This window comes from Falco peregrinus, chromosome 19, assembly GCF_023634155.1.
Source record: "Falco peregrinus isolate bFalPer1 chromosome 19, bFalPer1.pri, whole genome shotgun sequence".
NCBI lineage: Eukaryota > Metazoa > Chordata > Aves > Falconiformes > Falconidae > Falco > Falco peregrinus.
In genome coordinates, this window is record NC_073740.1 from 5,281,120 (window position 1) to 5,301,383 (window position 20,264).

The window sequence follows — 20,264 nt, forward strand, 5'->3', positions numbered from 1 at the left end:
TGAGGGACCTACTTTCAATCCCTGCCCTCCAGCCGTAATGGCCACGGATCCTAAATGGACAGGCCACCCCTGGAAAAGCCCAGCACGGGCATTTCCCCACCATTTCTCCTCTTCCACTTAGCTGCTGGATGGGGTTAAACCACGACAAGGGGGTTGTGCAGCTGCTCTCTGCTCCCAAGTCCTTGCAGGTGGACTTTTGGGAACCCAGCTGGCTCAACCCAGCGTTCATCGACCCCTGGGGACACCGGCCACCTTTGGCCCGTGCCATGTTTGTGTTCAGGACTCGGCTCTGCCCCAGGAAGGGAACCTACACAAGACACGGCTGAGAGGGTGCTCCCTGGAGGGATACATCCCACAGGGAAAAGCACAGTGCCTTTCCAGAGGGACTTACTCCACAGGGGTGCAGGTGGGGAGACTGCAGTGCCACCCAAGGAAGGACTAACACCCAGTACCAAGAGTTAGCTCCAAGGAAGCCAGCTCCCCCAGCCTGTGCTGCACCCCATGACTGACATGACCCCACACCACAAAGTACCATCACCCAGGCAGGTCTGGGGGCTCCCACCACCTCTTCAGGCTCCTCTGCCCACCCCCACCCACCCCGGCTGTCACACACTGTCTCCCTCTGCCCGCTACGCTTGCTGTTCTTGGCTGGGTTTTAGCCTGTCTAAATTTAGGTGGATCTATTTCAACACCCATCCTCTGACCTGCGGGGGGAAGAGGACGGAGCAAAGGTAGCTGGGGAGGAAGAGCAGGGACCGCAGTGCCCTGCAGCAGGGTCTGCTCCCTGCGTCCCCAGCCAGGCTTTCCACACCAGCACCCTGGATTTTATCCGGCTGTGAGGCCATGGAAGCGCCCAAGACTGAGACTAGCATTTTCCTGGCTGTTGTCCCATGGATCACTCTGGCTGTCACTTGGGGTAGAGCTGGGTGACAAGGACAAGCCAACCCGTGTCCACCAGGGAAGGTGCTCCCCGCACTGGGAGCCAGCTCGTCTCCGGAGAAGGCCGATGCAGGTGAGTGGGGCTGTGGCAAACCAAGGGCAAGGACAAGGCTTCAAGGAGCAGGACATCGGCACTGGCACCCAGGGGTGTTCCAGGGTCTGGTGGACCCAAACAGAGGGAGGGCTGGGGTGCCCAAGCACCCCTTGCCACCCTGCCACCATCCATCTCCCCTCACAGGTGGCATCACCTTGGGCTTGCAGAGCATCTCTTAACTGCTGCTACTGCCTTTCTCCTAACACCACCGGGGTCAGGACATCCCAAAGGAAACCCTGCTGCCTGCAGGACTCACGGCAGGGCCTCTCCTTGCCCCTAGCTGGAGCCACGCTTCTCTGCAACACAGTAACTGGCTGTTTATGTGCTAAGCGTTGTGCCCGGGACAGGTCCCCTGCGCGTCACCACCTCCAGGGGATCTGGGGGTAGCGCCGAGAGGTCACTAGCTCCTGTGAGCTCCAAGAAAGATGCTCAGTCTGGTCAGACAGGGTCAAACCAGGTAGGGTGGGATGTGACAGAGCAAGTGCTGGGCACTGGGGGAGGATCAGAGCACGCAGTCAGTCTGCTTGTACCTCTCTCACCAGCACGCATCCAACACAAGCCTAATTCCCAATTCCCAGTACAGGGTCTCATGTCCCTGTGCCCCAGGGCTACAGAGACCCCTTTCCCCCTTTCCATGTGGTCGGCTCAGCTTGTCCTCACTGCCAAGAGCAGCTGGCAGCCAGAGCATCGCCAGCAGGGTTGAAGCATGTTTTCGCTCCAGACATCTGCCCAGTTAGCCATTAATCCAGCTGGCAGAGGAACAAGAGGGGCCGCCAGCACTCGGCGACGTCACCGTGCCAGCCAACACAACTAACGGTGGTTGTTTGACGGCTGCAGCCACGGCAAAGGAAGCTGAAAGGTGCTAGACAGAGCGGGTTGGACTGTGATTTCTTCCTTTTTGAAAACAAAATGAGAATTGCATCTCTTCTCCCCCCTCCCCACCTCAGTTGTGGCTTACACTTACTAGCAATCGCGGTGTCAGTAATAGCAGCTCCTCAGGCTGCCCAGGGTACCAGGCACAGGCACATCACCATGAACATTAGCTTCTGGCAACCGGCATCCCACACGATCTAAGGGGTAGGAAAAAAAATAATTTAACAATTTCACATACAGCAGTTTCAAAAGGACCAAATAGCAAAAGGGTATTTGACTAACAAGTGACTAACAACCGGCTGTTAAAATAAGCCACCAAGGACTCAAATCCCCAGCCAAGATGAAGCACAAGGGAAGTTAATTTTTCTTGCGGCCGCACCTCTTCCCACTGCAGCCCACTGTGGGGATGGGTGCAGCTTCTTGCACTCCCTCTCCAGCCACCTCGAGCCCCTCCATGCCCAGGGAACAGCCAGAGCGAAAAGGTGGACTGAGAGCACCATTCCCAGCACTGAGGGAACCTGGACACAGGGTTTTGGTGGAGCCAAAGGCATTGCTATCATGGCACCCACACTTCTAATTTGGCTTTTCAGCTCCCGTCCCCTTGGATGTTGTGCTCCAAACCTTTGTTTTGGTAGGGGTGGCAGCAGGCCAGAGGCAGCTCAGGCTGCGCCTGACACATCGGATGGTTTTGGTCCTCCCTGCACTCATCGGCTGCTCCGAAATCTCTCCGAGCCCCTGGAGCTCGCTGATCCTCTCCAAGGGCAGCTGGAAGCTTTAACTTTTTGACACACTGAACTACACAGCACAGCTGCCTCAGGGCGGAGGATGAGAGCTGTAGTGGTTGAGCACAGTGAAAAAAAAACCCGAAACGCCTGGGATTTTGCTCAAAAGCTCACCTCCCCCCGAGAGGCAGCAGTGCAGCCAAGCCCTGCAGGGCCACATTTGGCAGCTGCCTGGATGCTGGCAGCAGCTCACATCTGCTGGCACCTCTCAGATCCCACCTCCACTTTGCTTCTAGGGGACCTGCTGAATGAAGCCGAGACAAGCCAGCGGGTGAGCAACCCCCCAGGCCCTGCATGGATTGGAATGGGGAAACCTGCCCGCAGTAAGAGCCCAGGGCAGCTGGAAAACCCCGGCTTCTACCTCCGAGCGCTCTTCTTCCTCCTCTTCTGCAGGCATGGTAAGGAACTGCATGGGCAGAGCCATGCCAGAGCCACATCCCTGGCAACAATACCCATGGGGAGCTGCAGCCCCAGGGCACAGGGAGGGTACAGCCATGGCAGGGCTCCTGGGAGGTGATGGAGCACACAGAAGATCCCCTCCTCTCACCACAGCCACAAGGCTCAGGCAGTAGCAGGGAGCCCTCGGCCCACTGCAGCCAAAGGGAAGGGCAGGCAGCCGTCCCACCAGCATCACCTGCCCCTCTCAGGGCAGCCTCCACCATGAGAGCATCCCACTGCTCTCCTGCAGCGGGCACGTTCCCTCCCAAGATAAGCACAGGGATGAGTCAAAGTTCCAAGGTCTTCAGTGAGAGGCACCAGCTTTATCCACCACTCAGCCCCTCGCTATCCCTTCCTGCCCCCAAGATGCAGAGCAGGACCAAAACCTGCATCCTGCAAAACCTAAACTCATCCCCCAGCCCTTTGCCCAGCTTACTAGGGCAGCTATCCCTTATAACCCCTCTGCTTAATGAGCTAAATCATCCCTGCTGGGGCGAGCTCGTTAGCTCTCCTGGAGCTGTGGCACATGGCACTGCTTTCCACAGCACAGAGAAATCATGTTTGCGGGGCTGGGTGTCACTGGTGCAGTCAAGCCTCTTGTGACAGAGTGATGGCACGGCCTGGCAAGGTTGGAATGGGAAGAAGGGGTTTCCCAGCTCAGAAATTCCCGTTTGTCCCCTGGCAAGCCCTGGGGCGAAGAATCTCGGCCTGAGCCACGGCCCAGGGCCACAATCACAACTGTTACCCTGGCTCTCGGCCGTGCTCATGCCCCAGGTACAATCTTACATCCCAGTTGCTTCAGGACACCCCTTTGGCCCCGTGACTTTCCCCAGGCTGTCCTCTGTGCCAGGCTCCAGCCCGTTTCTGCAGCAGGCAACCCTGGATTTGTTCCCCCCAGACACGTAAGAAGCAGCAGGTCATTTCAACTGGCCACTGAGTTTGTTAAAACAGAGAGATTAGTGCTTCCAGAACGTGTCTCCATCGTGAGATCACGAGTGGGTCAGGTGGTGGAGGCGGTGGGAGGAGAAGGGGCTGCCCTTCCCCACCCCTACAGCTCTGCCGGGATGTACCGAGCCGTTCCGTCTCTCCCAGTTTCTTCCCAGTGCAAGATCCTGCGTTGCAACTCGGAGTACGTGGCTGCCACCCTCAACCTGCGTGGCTCCAACCGGAACGCGGCGTACTGCAACGCCCTCCGCTCCTACTCCCACTGCACCCGCAAGACAGCTCGCACGTGCCGGGGCGACCTGGCCTACCACTCCGCTGTCCACGGCATTGAGGACCTCATGATCCAGAACAACTGCTCCAAGGAGGGTCCCACATCGCCCCCCCGGCCCCGGCCCCCAGCCCCCAACCATCAGGGCTTTGAGTCTCTCGATATCTGCAACTACGAGAAGAGTTTTCTCTACAAGCACGGCCAGCCCCCCAGCTACCAGCACTGCGCGGCTTTTGGGGACCCCCACATCCGCACTTTCCATGATGACTTCCACACTTGCCGAGTGGAGGGCTCCTGGCCCCTCTTGGACAATGACTACTTGTTTGTGCAAGCAACCAGCTCTCCGGTGGCCAAGGGGTCCAACGCTACGGTCACCAGCAAGGTAACGCTCGTGCATAGGGCTTGGAGGCAAACCCATACACCTCTGGGATGCACCAACAGCTTAGGGCACCCCCTTACGCTCCCTGAAAAGGCTGGGGAGGGCAGCAATAGCTTCGGCTAAACCCACACAGGATCAGGAACAAATGTCTGCAGGAACAAGTGGGATGGAGGTCCATGAGGGGACCAGAGAGACCTGCAATGCTCCCCTTGCAGGCTGGGGATGGGTTACAGTGTGGTCCATGGGTTACCCACATGCAATTGACCCAGGCTTAGCTCCGTCTCAGTCTTCAGTTGCTTAAATGGCATTAAAGAAAGAAGGAAATGAAGGAAGGAAAAAAGGAAACATTGCTGCTTTCCCCAAAGGGCTGCAGCAATGTGGGAGAGACAGTCTGGGGCAGAGGGGGATGCATCGGTGAGGTGGCCATGTGCAATCAGCTTTGCCCTCCTGTAGGTAGCTGTTACCTGGGATGGGGACATGGCCGCGATGCTCATGCCCAGCAAGCGAGATCATAGTGTCACAGAATCATTTAAGTTGGGAAAGACCTTTAAGATCGAGTCCAGCACTGCCAAGTCCACCACTAAACCGTGTCCCTAAGCGCCACGTCTACACATCTTTTAAGTGCTTCCAGGGATTGAGACTCAACTCTTTCCTGAACACCTGTGGAATCATGTGAAATGGTCTTTAAAAAATAATAAGGGAAAAACTTGTGAAGAAAAAAACTCGGGGTAGCCAATGTTTTCTGTCCCCCAAAATCGCGTGCGCAGAAATCTGAATCACTCTCTATTCAAATCACCTCTGATCTGCTCTCTGCAGCTCACCATCATATTCAAGAACATGAAGGAATGCATCGACCAGAAGGTTTACCAGGCCGAGATAGACAACCTCCCGGCAGCTTTCGAGGATGGCTCGGTGAACGGGGGCGAGAGGCCGGGCGGCAGCAGCCTGGCCATCCAGGAGCGCAGCCCCGGGCGGCACGTGGAGATCCGTGCGGAGTACATCGGCACCACCATCGCTGTCCGTCAGGCCGGCCGCCAGCTCTCCTTCTCCATCCGGGCAGCTGAGGAGGTGGCACGTGCCTTCACGGAGGAGCAAGACCTGCAGCTCTGTGTGGGCGGTTGCCCCCGCAGCCAGCGCATCTCCCGCAGCGAGTGCTGCCGTGGCCGCCTCGCAGCTGAGACGGCCCGGGCACTCTGCAAGGAGATGCTGCCTGTGGAGGACGTCTACTTCCAGTCATGCGTCTTTGATGTGGTAACCTCAGGAGATGCCAACTTCACCATGGCGGCTCATGGAGCTCTAGAAGACGCCAGGGTCTTCCTTCCCAATGCTGAGAAACTGCACATCTTCCAGGCTGGGGCAGGCTGCCTGTGCGTCTCTTCTTCCTTCTTCCTCCTCCTCCTCACCTCTGGCCTTTGGGCTGTTTTGTTGCACTTTTAACTCTCGCTGGCATTGCAATATACAGTACAGTCCACAGGGGTAACCCGAGAGAGCTGCTGACTCAGACCCATGCCTTGCAGATCAAGAGAGAAGCCTTACACCTCGGATCAAGTGTCTCTGCGGCAAGGAGGAACCAGAGACCCAGACCTCTGGAGAGGGGAGCGCTGGAGACAAAAGATAGTGAGACACTGGTTTGCATCCACCTGTTCTCGCACATATGACACCAGTTGAACCTGGTTCCTCTCCTGAAGGCAGATCACATTTTTTTCTGTTGGATTCTGATGTGTTTCTGTTTTCTAAAGATGAGCACATTGCAGCTGTATCAAAGACAAACAGATACTACACATTTAGGAAACCTCTCTGCCCCTCAAAGCCTTTCCATAAACTTGCTTTACACCCTTCTTCCAGTGTTTCTACAGTTGACTTTTACTCAGGAGCCCTACAGATTCAGAAATAATGGGCTCAAAGCCCAGATCCCAATTTTTAACAGTCAAAAAATGTTGTTTGGTGGATTTGGGGCCCCTTGATCCAGCTGCTACCAAAGCAATGCAAGAGGGGAGCAAGCCAATAAGTTGGTTATCAGAGCGTTGTGACCAAGTGGAGATTTTTGAGCTAGAAATCAACCATTTCATCCTGTATTCTTCTCTCTCTGGATTAGTAATGTGCTAATTTCCAGCGCTGGGAGCTGCAGAGCGTTGGTCTCTGACATTTCAGGCTACCGTTGCTATTTTTCCTTGTTGTCTTGGCACCTGTCTAGGACTCAGTATAGCCAGTTCTGGACTTTGGACCAGCGTTGAGTTTCAGTAAGGAAAGATACCCCTTGGTATTCTTCTCCCTTGGGCCCAACTTTCTCTGTCAGTGTCACAACCCTGCTCAAATCCAACCCAGCCTGAGGGTTTCACTTGCAAAAGCGAATTAGTAATGAAGACGCGGAGCTGGCAAAAAGCCATATGACTGTAGCTACTAGCTAGGGAGCTACTAGCAGATGTATATAAATACAGAGGTGAGGCCAAATGAGATGTTTAATATATTTAAGAGGTTTTAAGTAAAGCAGCTAGAGTTCTATATGATAAGAATTATTTTCCATATGCAAGGACTTTTTTTTTTTTTTTTTTTTTTTAATAAAGAGGGCTCACATTAAAAACTTTGCCATTCCTGTCCTGCGGAGCCGTAAGAAGAGCCTTGTGGAGGCGGATAATTAAGCTGGCAGACACAGGGGGAAGGAGAATTGCAGATCATTCAGGTACAGAAGATCTGTCAAGCTGTAAAGGGGGGTTTCACCGTTCACGTTTCAGTAGATCTGCAGTTTCTTTGGTCAGTCGATTTTGCATTATTTTCTCCTCTGGTTCTTCTGCCGAGGGCACAAAGAGTAAATACAGAAATGTTTCTTAGGTATCTCAGCATATTTCCTCCTTCAACACACACTCAAAGCACACGGTGACTAGTGAGGGTTTCTCTGTTCCTTGTATGGTGTTCTCGCTAATCCCTGAAGGTTTTGACATTAAAGGTGTCTATTTTTGAAGTCCTCATTTCCTGTCATCTGTCTCTTTATTTCTTTGGTCGGCAGCAGCAGGTGAAGATAATAATATCTCGCCTTCCACCCACTGCTCCTTTTACTCCAGAGCATTTTGCGGTCTATATATACATACACGGAATGGGGAGAGGAAGCCAGCCTGCCTTGCTGCTACGCTTCCCATGGGAGCACCACTTCCCATAGGGATAAAATCCTCAGGATCCCTGAGGCTGCAGGGTTGATAGTGACAGAGCTTCTCATAGAAAGGGGACGGACTTCATCCCATAATAAAAGGTAGCCAGGGTGCAAAACAGCAGCTCTTGGACAGCACACAGCGATGCTTCGCAGCTGCCAGACACAGCGTCATGGTCATGCCACAGGGATGGATTTTACGATGCACAATCTAATTATCCTTTAGATTTTGGCCAACGGAGCCAATCAACAAGAATGCCATGGGGAAAGGAGGGCTCTCCTAATGGAGAGATAAGGATCTCACTGGCTGATGACCCTTGCAGGTGAGCAAGGCCACACACACCCCCCAGACCCAGCCTCTTTGTACCTCCATGTCATAAAAAGGGGACAGAAGAGTCCCCAGGATCCACCAGCGGTGGAAGTGATCCTGCACAAGCCCTGGGCACATGGGCATGGCAGGGCCTGGCCCACCACGTGTCTCATAGCTCCTTCCCGACTGAGGAGCATGGTGATCGCTGACCCAGAGCTTTGCAAGAGAGCTCTTATTTACTCACTCTTCCCAACCTGTTCATGAACTTCCCACCCAGGAAGGGGGCAATGAATTGGGCTCCAAGGGCTTTGCTCCCACTGAAAAGAAAAGCAGAGTTTCCTGGGCCTGCCTGGGAAAGGTGGATTCAAGACCCTTCACAATCACCCACCTGACAAACCCCAAAGCCCAAGAGAATCACAGAATATTTCAAGTTGGAAGCGACCTGTAAGGACCATCAAGTCCAAGTCCTGGCTCCTCGCAGGACTGCCTAATAAAAAAACATGTAACTAAGGGCATTGTCCAGATGCTCCTTGGAGAGAGAACTTTGGCCAGCTCCCTCTGGAAAAGGTGAGCTGGACCACCTTGAGCAGCTCACGGAGGTCTGACGCTCTGACAGTGGTCGGAGCAGGTATTTGGGGAGTCGCAGCACCTCACAAGGCCACTACCTCCCTCACGCACGATGCAGATGCTTAAACCCGAGCTGCAGCCTGGCTAGGGTCCAGCACCGCTGAAGGAACGTGCGCAGCGTTGAATGGGTTTATGCCTGTTCTCCCAATTGTTCTGTACTCTGCATCCTCAACTTAATGACTGCAGAGGAAGGAAGACCTTTCAAAGATGTGATAAAGTCTGTAAGTAGAAAAGAGACCTTTCCACCCCTGACAGATTGCAGTCTGAAATAAAGAAGTGGAACGCAGGCGTGGATCCAAGCCCCACTGATGTCAACAAGAGTATTTCCATTGACGTCAGCAGACTCTGGATCGAGCCCTCGAATTTCCTAGCATATGTCACCTGCTAAAAAAGACACCAGCGACGCTGGCCAGCATTTTCCAAAGAGCCCAGTTTGGGCTGTTCTGCATCCAGATGCCCAACCTGGGTGGTTAGAGCAAGGGAATTCCCAGTCTGGATCAGACATGGGGTGTGCCAGCCCTGGTAGGTGGCTGTCAACAGCAGCCAGCACCGGGTCTCGCAGGAAGGTGTGAGAAGTCTGGGACAATCTGCTCCTCTTACATCCCGCCTCACTCATAGTGAAGAGAAATGCCAAGGCCTTGGGGCATGAGGTGTAATAGCCAAACCTGAATCTCCATTAGCAGCTGTTTCTATGTGTCATAAACCAGCTTAATCATCTCAAGTGGCCATGTTTGCCAGCTCCCGGCGTGGCAGCGAGGGCATACAGTTGCAGAAGTTGGAGCTGCCAAGCCCCTAACCTGTAAACCAGAGCTGTCCAAATCAAAAGCACAGCTTCGAAATGGCAGCACTGGTTTAAAAGCCACCTGAGCGCGCAGCTTTCCTCTGCATGTTTCCTGCCAAATTCTGGCCCGTTTCGTTAGCGAGACATTAAGGCCAAGGCAAGAACTTCCTCCACAAAGTTCAGGGTTAGATTTGGCTTCCTCGTGTCCCTAACGGCCGACGCCTCGAGCAACATCACCAGCAGGGAACAGGAACATGGACAGGACGTGGCTGAAATGGGCACGTCTCACTGTGGAATGCTTCACAGAATCATAGAATCATTGAAGTTGGAAAAGACCCTTAAAATCATCCGAGTCCAGCTGTAAAGCTAGCACTGCAAGCTTCCTCATGTTCCCCCTCGTTTGCATGAAAAATAACCTCAACTCACACAAAAAAAGTAAAAAAAAAAAAAAAAAAAAAAAGGTGCCAGTGGCATTGGGGCAGTGGATGCACAGAAACCACATCTCTGGAGGTCCAGCCTCCCCTTGTCCTTGCAAAGATGCGGATTTCAGCCTCTTCCAGCCGTTCCTTCTTATAAATACACAAAATAAAACGACTGCTCATTCTCATGTCACAAACAGACAAGCAGCACGCTCAAAGTACAGGAAATTGACTCCCAGTAGACCAATTTAAAGGCAGCTTCACCTGCCTCCTCTTAAACTGTACCTAGACTGGGCAGGCCGAATACACCCGTATCATTAGTCCGTCGCCTGAGTAATCCAAGCGGCGGGCCCGCAGGGGGGGATGGAGGAAATCACTCCTGAGCCATTCCTGGCAAGGCCTCTAGATGTCCACACAGCCCAAAATATGAGAAGGTTTGTGGAGGAGGCAGCAGTTCCACAGCCCAGGGGATGGCCAGCCTCACCCCAGCCACCATGAAATGCTCCCCTAGGGGTTTCACCACCTGGCCTTGCTGCCTTTGAGACCAGTGAGGGTGAAGGAGGTCTAGGAAGGGATTGTCCCCCCATGATTTTAGCCACCCAACTTGGTTTTCTAAATTAGGGATCTTGATGTTCAGGGTGACCATCTCCGGTGAGGATACCCCTTGCTCCCCGGCGCGCACACACAGGCCACCAGCCTCAAAGTAGCTTTGGCTGCTGAAAAGTAAGAAAAGTTCCTTATTTCTTTGCCCTCTCCAGCATCTGCAGAACCCGCTGGGGCCCTTCAAGGGACAAATGGATGAAGCAGGGGTGAAAGCTGAGGAGAAACAGGCTTATGCAACAGAGTCTTCCTGCCCAGACCAGATGATAAGACACGGGACTTCCCAAAAAATGAATTCAAATTCCTCTTTGTTTATGGATGACCAAGTTTGGTCTCTTGTCACAGGCTGTTGACACTCAGCTCTGGCTTTCCCCTTTCTCTGTTGCAAACACACAATCTGGCCAGAAAAACAGTGGTGAAGAAATCCTACCGCGGCAAAGAACCATCTGTCGGGAGAGCTTCTACATTGCACTCCTTGGCAGGAGCTGGGAACTTGGGGGCTCTGGGGGAAAAGTCCTCACACCTGAGCCCTGAGATGATCTGTCCCTGTTCAGCAGGGATGGGGAAGGGGAAAAGGGGTTCCCGATCCATGATACGTGTGCCACAAAACATTTCAAAACAGTACGCAGCCTGCACAGCGCTACAAAGCACTGGCAGCAGTGCCACAAGCCAGTGCTGTGGACAAAAAAAGCTGGTTTTGGAAACCCCTAATGGGGATCTGCCCTGAGAGCTCTCCAACCCATTTTGGGCAGATCCCTGAAGAGCTGCCAAATACCAGCCCCGTTCACCTCTGCATTCTGGCCACCCAGCGGTGCTGTCACCCCTGCCTCAAGCCAGGCACCACAAAAAAAACGACATCCTCACCAAAACTCCTGCTTCTATTCAGAAACTGAAGCGGGGACACTCCCCTTGCCTCACTGCCTGCTTTCAAACCCAGCTAGAAATCTCAGGAAGCCCTTTTGCTCTTCAGTCACTGCCGTGGCCACAGCCAAACATCAACAGCGAGAAGCCAAGCGTGGGAGAAGCGGTGGCTTTCCAGGAGCCACCCAAATCCCGCGGTCCCTCGTTTTCCAGCTGCAGTGACACTGGCCCAATCTAATCATCGTGGGATTTATTTGTTATGTTCCCTGTACACAAACAACCTTGCCAAAGGAAATGCCTTTTCCGCCCCGGCTCCCGCTCTCGACCGCACTCCAGGCACAGTCTGTCCCTTCACTCGGGCCACTGTGGATCCCTTCACGTCCCTCTCTTCCCCCCCTCCCCGCCTCGAATTTGCTAGAAACAACCATATATGGTAAAAAAAAAAAGAGAGAAAACAGCACAGAGATGCTCCAGAAGTCTCCGGCAGGCACCCACCAGCTCTCCCAGCAATTCAGGGGTGCCAGCCGCTTGTCTGACAGACGGGGCAAAGGACAGCTTGCCACGAGAGGAGTGTGGCTTCTCCAGGCAACGCTGGGTAGCGACTCCCGATAACCTAGACCAGGAGAAAAAAAAAAAAAAAGCTGCTTCTATCAGCATCAGGCTTTTATTACAAGCGGGATTAAGATGGATAGTGTGAACAAGGGCAGTTTCTATGGCCGGCACGGTGTGCAGTGCCAAAAACTGCTGTACTGCCCAGTTTCTGCCTTACCCAGTTCCTTGTCTATGATCCACAGCAGCCCCAGCTCTCAGTGAGTCACCTCAGGGCCTGGTTTCTTGCTCAGCCCAACCCTGCAGCCCTTGACCCAGGTCATCTCCAGCATAGAGCGTTAGTCACGCTGCTCTCCTTGCTGCACCTCGCCCCCCGCCAGGCATGCCAGGAGAAGACAAGGCTCTGGCCACTCTCCCCATCCACCCTCAGCACTGGCCTTACTCTCAATTAAGGGTTGGGGAGATCCTCCACACACCACAATTCCCATGGGAAATAAGCTGAGAGGGGGGTGAACGCCTTAAAACAATGTAGTGGGAGCAAGGAAGCCCCCAAGAGATGGTCTCTGGCCAGAAATCCGAGTGGCTTCTCTTCTGATGCCCTTGTTTCTTGAAGGAGACGTGACATTTTGAAGCTTTCATTTCTACAAGCTGAAATTCCTAAGCATTTCTGAAACCCTTGCTTAATCCAGGGTACTGCTTGCGTGGGAAACCTTGTGAACCAAGTCTCAGCTCTAAGGACGTTACAGCTGTTCCTTCTTCTGCAGAAGGACTGGGGAGGCATTGCCAGCCAGATAGGGGTCAGGAGAGCAAAGGGCAAAAGCTGATTGACAGATAAAGAGAAATTTGGAGAGGATTCGGGCTGTGGAACGTGCCTTGGCCCATATCTTTGGTGAGCTCTTTCCCTTAGAACTTGATCATCCTTTGACATTGCTGGAATGTGTTTTACTGTGCGAGAAGGAGCAGCCATGAGCTGGATACATCTTCCTTGGAAAGACCGGCACCAAAGGCAACCGGAGAGGGAGAACGTAAACATGGCTCCTAAGGGAATGATGGGCACAGATCCAAGCTGGGCTGGCGTCTTTGGGATCAAATATCCCAAAGCTGGCAAGGCCGGAATGAGACCTCTCCTCGTTTTGCCAAATTAGAACAAACCCACAATTCTTCATTATTCCAGTACCTTTTTCTTAGCACGCAGCTGGAAACAATGGGGCGAGCTTGCTGGGACCAGAGGCGGCCGGAAAAAGGCGCAGTTCCTCCATTATGTACCCGAGTGTGAAATAATTCTCTCGCAGCAAGGAAATCTGTCCTGCAGTTTGGCAGGAAAACAGTTTAACCAACTGGCTTATCAGTTTATACTAACAGGTGTGAATTAACTCCAGGGGAAGGAGAGGATGGCAGAGAAAGAAAAACACGGTGCACACCACAAACACACGGACAAACAAGCTCTGAAGGACAATGGAGACAACTGCTAACTGAACTGCATCCCCTTTCCTCCTTTGGGGTGGGGAGGTCACAGGAGCCCTCGTTTTCCATTCCTGCTTTGTTGGGTGGCTCCAAAAATATTGTTCTCCTGTTTCCTCCACTCCCCGTGTTTTCCTGAGCTGTAAAAGCATTAACGGGTTTTAAAACCATGGGCAGAACAGCCCCCGCCTGTCAGGGAGGAATGTCTGCTCAGCAAAAATTATCTAGGAAGGAAAATCCGAGGGTTTCTTTGAGTCAAAAGTCTCCTACGGGCAACAACACAACTGTCTCCACTCCCCAAATCCCAGCTAATAAAAGAGGGATGAGGGGCCTGCCCCAGCCACAGGTTAGAGGTTGTGGTTGTTTGCCACCGGTCAGATCAAGGTGAGACTTGTTGATGAAAAAATACCAACCATTTTCTACAGCCGATAGCAAGAAACATCCAGACACTGCAATCTTAAAAACAAACACTTGGCCTCAGATTTTTTTCGAAAGCCACTTTCTGTCCCCTCCCCCCTCAAGACATCCTCTGGAAGGATCCCGAAGCATGGGGGAGCGGGAGGGGGTGTCACGCTTCCCTTTTAGGCCTATGATGGTGCGTTGGGAGGGATATTTCTGGGACAGACGCATGGGAAAGGCCCAGAACACGGTCGTGGGTGGGAAGCGGGTGCAGGCCCCTCATCAGGGTGTCATGGGAAGGGGCAGAAGTGGGGGAAATACCCCCCAATACACACCCCAGAAGGAAGGGGGGAGACCCGCCAGGGTCAGTCCTCGGTCCCTTACCTCAAATTCGTCCTTATTTACCTCAGATAACGTGGGGGGAAGGGGGGCAGCCCAGAAAGGGACTGAGGCAGCACCTCAGGCACGGCAGAGGGGAGGCCAGGGGCGCTGAGGAAATGCCCCCAGGCTGCCCTGGGCCGGAGGCTGGGGGCGGGGGGGGGGGACGACGACGGTGAGGAAGGGGGCAGACAGGCCCCAACGGGGCGACGGGGGCACCAAAGGCCCTGTCGAGCCGCTCCCAGTTCACCCAGCACACCAAGTCCCAGCCCAGTAGGTCCCAGTCACCCACCCTGGGGGCACTCTCCCCCTCCCTCATGGCCAAGAACGTCCCAAGCCGTTCCCTGCTCGCCATTGGCCACCGGCGCCGCCGTCCTCACTTCCCATTGGCCTGCTGCGCTGTCACTCCGACCCACTCACCGCCCCCCCCGCCCCCCTCTTTTTCCTAGAACACGCTCGCCTCTCCTTCACACGCTGTCCACGCTCCCCACCGGGCGCGCTGATTGGTCGGCGGGGCTGTAAACAAGGTGGCGGTGGCCAATGGTGGCGCTGATCACGCGAGCAGCACGCCTGGCCACGCGCCCTCGGCGTGGAGCTGCTGGCATCAACAGGCGCAGGGCGGGGGGGGAGCGCGCGGGCGCGGCTATAAAAGGCGGCGGGCGGAAGGGGCCGCGCTCACAGAGCTGAGGGCAGCGGTTGTTACGGCGTGGCTGTGGCGTTCGCCCCCACCCCCCGTAGCTCCTTCAGCTTTAGCCAACAAAGGCTTAAACTGCCAATTTTGAGTGAAATTCGCCTGGTTTAGAAGAGTTTTTTTTACTTTGCGGGGGAAAAAAAAAACCCAGAAACCCGCGGTTGTTGCCCTGTGCTGCTCTTCTGCTTGTTTCTCGAGAGCATTTCTCCCCACTTGTCTCAGCCATGGTGATGTTCAAGAAGGTGAAGAGTTTCCACCTGGCTTTCAGCGAGCCTGAGAAGGTCTACTGCAGTGGGGAGAAAGTGGCTGGGCATGTGTTGGTGGAGGTGGCTGAGGTCACTCGAGTCAATGCTGTCAAGGTGCTGGCCTGTGGGGTGGCCAAAGTCAACTGGGCCAAGGGCCCCCAGCAGTGCAAGCAGGAGGTGGAGTACCTGCGCTTCGAGGATGTCCTCAGCCTGGAGGAGCAGCCCACTGGTGAGGCTCTGGGGCTGGGAGAACCGGGGAGCAAAAGGTGGGGGTGTGGGGTGGATAAAAGGGCTTGGAAAGGTGCCTGCTGAGGAGCAGCTTTTCCTTTGCTCTTGGGAGGCCGGAGTCAGTCTCCTGGTTGCATCCCTTCGGGATACATGTTGGCTGGGCAAGTTGTGCAGCGAGGAGTCGCGGTGTTCCGTGGGGGATGATGAGTCTGGGGAGAAGTAACCAAACGCATTGAAACCTGTGGAGGGTGGCAGGGCTCGGTGAAGTCAAGTTCAAAGTTTGCAAGGTGAGGGCTAAAAGCAAAGCTGGGCGAGCTGCCTGCCGTTGGGTGTTGGTGTGGCTGGTGGAACGGCAGCGATGCCCGCAGGGAGCGAGAAGAGGACTTGGCCTCGCTGAGTGTCGAGGCAGCCGGAGGTGCCGGTAGCCCACACGGGGCGGGTGGTGGCCCAGGACAAGGAGTTTCTTCTCCTGGGCATGGAGAATTGCCTTCAGCAGCCTCTCTGTTAGGCTGGCTCCAGGGAAGGCGAGAGATGAGGACTTGGCAGAGTGCCCTGGTAGATAACCAAGGTGACGTGAAGTCTTTGGAGATGGAGAGATTGCCGGGCAGAAGAAGTGGGGACTTGTTGCTCCCACGGAGTGGAAGTGGGGTGTGGCAGGGAGCGGTAGCAGGGAGTGAAGCACATCAGGACACTGTGTTCTGGCTTCAGTCGGATGTTGAAAGAAGTGAGATTCAGTGAGCCTTACTTCCCTGCTTCGAGAGGACAGCAGGCTTTCGGGCTGTTTTAGGGGGGTAGACGTGGGCGGCTCTTACCCAGCAGCTCATGCGGCTCAAGCCTGTGCAGCGCTTGACTTCATCGCGCCTGTGTAAGCAAACTGGGGATAATGCTTAAGAACAAACCCCCAGAGCTTCAGCTGACGCTTTCCTTCCACTTCTCTTTTCCCAGATGAGGACGGCTCTGTAATCCTGAGACCCGGTAACAAGTACGAGTACAAATTCGGATTCGAGCTTCCCCAAGGGTAAGTATGAGATGAATGCTGCTTCATAAAAAGATACATTGGGATTGTTGTGGAAAAACTCTTGCTGCTTCAGATGTCTTAATGAGTGTTTCTTCCCCACAGGCCTCTGGGTACCACCTTCAAGGGAAAGTACGGCTGCGTGGATTATTGGGTGAAAGCCTTCTTGGAGCGCCCATCTATCCCTGCTCAGGAGATAAAGAAGCGCTTTGAGGTTATGGATCCCGTTGATGTGAACACTCCAGAACTGTTGGTACGTGCTGCTTCGCTCAGAGAAGTTTGGCCGTAGACAGGTGTTGGGAGGGAGAAAAAGCCCTTGGGTAGGGTCAGTCTGACCTCTGGCATTAAGACGCCTCTAATGGGCTTTATTGCTGAGCATGGATTAAATACTTAGTTCTTAAGAAGTCCTACACTGAGAGAAAGAGAGCCGCTTGTTCTGCTTTCGCTTGGCTGCAAGGCCCTGGAACCTGATGGGGAAGTTATAGTTCGTTGCAAAACAAGAGGAAGGAAGGAGGAGCGGGCTGGGAACAGCAGGCTGGTATCACCTGGGTGACAATCCTGTTTGTCAACAGTCCCCGGTTGCTGCCAAGAAGGAGAAGAAGGTGTCCTGCATGTTCATTCCTGACGGACGAGTGTCGGTCAGCGCTCAGATCGACAGGAAAGGGTTTTGTGAAGGTAAGAGCCTGTCCTCCCCTCTCAGAGAAGGGGAGGTGAGCGGTACCCAAGCATCGGGGGTGTAAAATGGCAAAAACGGGGGAAGTGCTCTGGCCTTGCTCAATGCCAAACGCCGTTCCCTCCCCAGGTGATGAGATCTGCATCAATGCTGACTTCGAGAACACTTGCTCACGCATCGTGGTGCCCAAAGCGGCCATCGTCGCCAAGCACACCTACCTGGCCAACGGGCAGACCAAGGTCTTCACCCAGAAGCTCTCCTGCGTCCGAGGCAACCACATAGTCTCGGGCATGTCCGAGTCCTGGCGGGGCAAAACCATCCGCGTCAAGAAGCTCAAACCGTCCATCTTGGGCTGCAACATTCTGCGTGTGGAGTATTTCCTGCAGGTGAGCGGCTGGACTCGCTATTTCCCCCTCCTCGCTCGGTCAGGTGGGTTAACTTTGTCCACCCCTGGGTCCCAACGTTCCTCAAAACTCTTGGTTCTTGCCCTCGCAGATCTACGTCAGTGTCCCTGGGTCCAAGAAAATCATCTTGGAGCTGCCCCTCGTCATCGGCAGCCGCTCGGGCATCAGCAGCCGCAGCTCCAGCATGGCCAGTCAGACCAGCTCCGAGATGAGCTGGGTGGATTTGAACCTCCCCGATGCTCCAGAAGGTGAGTGGAGCTGTGGTAACTGTGAAGGGGGTCCTTGGTGACCCCACCGAAGTTTGGGGGGCTGCAGCGGGGTGTTGGGGCGGAACCCAGAGCTCACCAATCCCTCCATCCCTTGCAGCACCCCCGTGCTACCTGGACATTGTTCCTGAAGACCACCGCCTGGAGAGCCCCACCACGCCTCTCCTGGATGACCCCGACAGCTTCGACAGCCCCATATTCATGTACGCCCCGGAGTTCAAGTTCATGCCACCGCCCACCTACACGGAGGTGAGCAGCGGTGGGGGGCAGCAGGGGGGCGAGCCGGAGGGGTCTCGCCTGCGCCAGGCCTGCTGGGGGGTAGCGTGGGATTCAATCTCGCAGCATCTCAAACGGGTTTTTTGCTTCCTCGCCCAGGTGGACCCCTGCATCGCCAACAACAACGTGCAGTGAGCGCAGAGTCAAGAAAAAGTAACTTTCTGGCTTTTTTTGTGGACTCCATGCGCTGAGGCGCACGCCTGGCGGTGGCATGGACATCACTCGGTGCCCCGCTGCCCGCAGAGCGGCTGCTGGAAGGGCCAGCGGCTCCTGGCGAGCGTGAGGAGGTGATGAGTGTATGAGTCTGTGTGCCCTCGTGTGCTGGCTGTGCCGAGACGCCCCGCTGCGGCGCCCGCGGTGCCTTCGGACCTTGCTGACAGCCAAAGTCTTCCAAGAGAAAAAACTGCCACCAAACCTTGAACTTCGCACGGTGCTCACATGGAAACGGGCGGGAGAGCGACTGAAAACCAGAACCAAACCCTGAAACGTTGGGTCGGAACCGGCCACCGCGCCCTCCTGTCCCGTCCGCCATTGGTTTGGCGAACGCGCCACCCAGGCGTGCAAAGATGGTGACTAAACCTGTTCTGGGGTGGCTGCACCGCAGCTTTCACCTCCCCATGGCCACCGCGTCCTGCGGCCACCTCCTGCGGTCACATCCAGGCGATGCTGGGCCGGCTGACCCCGTGGGGGAAAGGTGGCTCATAGTGGGAAACGCTGGTGGCACCAGAGCGGGATGGAGAGGGGGGAGCGGCTCCTTTTCTACTGTTTTCTATTTTTTGGGGTGGATGAGGGGAGAATAAATAAATAAATGTATTTTGTACTGCCACTGCTCTCTGCCTCTGCTTCAATAAAGAGACGTGCGCGATGCTGGCGCAGCCGCTGAACGGGGCCTGGCCTGTGCGCTCTGGTGCTCATTAACCAGCCACCTGCTAATTACCTGCTGATGCGGTGAGCATCTTGCTCTGGCTATAGCTCATGTTCCCGGGGGGGGGGGGGAGTGGATTTTCCCAGTTTTCCTGGCAAAAGGGGCACTGGTGGCCAGCAGGCACGTGGCAGCGGGGTGATGGGAATTCCCTGCCAGCTGCTGCGGTGACATCCTCCTCCCCGGGCCTGGTTTTTTTTTTTGGGAATGTGGGTGAAAGGTGATGGCGGAGGGCCGGGGGCTGTGGCTGCCTCGACGAAAACAACCGTGACCTTGGCAGAGGGCTCAGCACCCTGCCCCCCGCGCCGTGCCTCAGTTTCCCTGTCCTGCCGTGGGGGCTGGGCGCCACGGCCGGCCCTTATCTCACCGCCGCCGCCGGCATGGCGTGGCACCCGCCCCGCACGTCGCGGCCTTATCGCTGGGACACTGGGGGCTGTGGCTGTACGCCACAGCGAGCCGGGGGGGACACTGGTGGCCCCACGTGAGCCCCAGATGAGCCCAGCGGTGGCCCCAAAACAAGCCCCAAACGGGCCCAGTGGTGGCCCCAAACGAGCCCAGTGGTGGCCCCACACGAGCCCCAAATGGGCCCAGTGGTGGCCCCAAAACAAGATGAGCCCAGTGGTGGCCCCAAACGAGCCCCAAACGGGCCAGTGGTGGCCCCACACGAGCCCCAAACAGGCCCAGTGGTGGCCCCAAAACAAGCCCCAAACGGGCCCAGTGGTGGCCCCACACGAGCCCCAAACGAGCCCAGTGGTGGCCCCAAAACAAGATGAGCCCAGTGGTGGCCCCAAATGAGCCCCAAATGGGCCCAATGGTGGCCCCAAATGAGCCCAGTGGTGGCCCCACACGAGCCCCAAACGGGCCCAGTGGTGGCCCCAAAACAAGCCCCAAACGGGCCCAGTGGTGGCCCCACACGAGCCCCAAACGGGCCCAGTGGTGGCCCCAAAACAAGCCCCAAACGGGCCCGGTGGTGGCCCCACACGAGCCCCAAACGGGCCCAGTGGTGGCCCCACACGAGCCCCAAACAGGCCCAGTGGTGGCCCCAAAACAAGCCCCAAACGGGCCCAGTGGTGGCCCCACACGAGCCCCAAACGGGCCCAGTGGTGGCCGCAAACGAGCCCAGTGGTGGCCCCACACGAGCCCCAAACGGGCCCAGTGGTGGCCCCAAAACAAGCCCCAGCCCGGGGGTCCCCCGGCGCCTTGTGCCTCAGTTTCCCCGGCCGGGCCCCGCGCCAGCCCCGTCCCGGTGCCCCGGGCCCCCCGCCAAGCGGGTGAGGGGTCAGCCCCGCTCCAGGCCAA

General features: G+C 55.6%; 2 protein-coding genes and 1 long non-coding RNA gene across 5 annotated transcripts in view; 2 read left to right on the forward strand and 1 right to left on the reverse strand.

Annotated features, from left to right (window-relative positions):
* Positions 1–14,408, reverse strand: part of LOC114014077 (uncharacterized) — a 29,609-nt gene extending 15,201 nt beyond the window's left edge. For 2 of the 3 annotated variants that reach the window (XR_008745020.1, XR_008745019.1), the window contains exon 1: positions 1,998–2,918. This is a non-coding gene — a long non-coding RNA (uncharacterized LOC114014077). Of the gene's footprint in view, positions 1–1,997; positions 2,919–14,251 lie in introns of those variants that run through there. The other variant, XR_008745021.1, reaches the window with a different exon arrangement.
* HJV (hemojuvelin BMP co-receptor) lies at positions 692–7,684 on the forward strand. Its single transcript, XM_005244280.3, has 4 exons — positions 692–1,012; positions 2,925–3,086; positions 4,219–4,721; positions 5,535–7,684. Exons 2-4 carry the CDS (start codon positions 2,993–2,995, stop codon positions 6,153–6,155), a joined length of 1,218 nt encoding a protein of 405 aa, XP_005244337.3. The 5' UTR covers positions 692–1,012; positions 2,925–2,992; the 3' UTR covers positions 6,156–7,684.
* Positions 14,409–14,906: 498 nt separating the features above from the next.
* On the forward strand, positions 14,907–18,869 carry TXNIP (thioredoxin interacting protein). The gene is made up of 8 exons (XM_013304818.3): positions 14,907–15,410; positions 16,355–16,427; positions 16,530–16,677; positions 16,997–17,099; positions 17,227–17,483; positions 17,593–17,749; positions 17,868–18,016; positions 18,143–18,869. The coding sequence occupies exons 1-8, from the start codon at positions 15,161–15,163 to the stop codon at positions 18,176–18,178; spliced, it is 1,173 nt and encodes a 390-aa protein (XP_013160272.1). The 5' UTR covers positions 14,907–15,160; the 3' UTR covers positions 18,179–18,869.
* Positions 18,870–20,264: the final 1,395 nt, after the last annotated feature.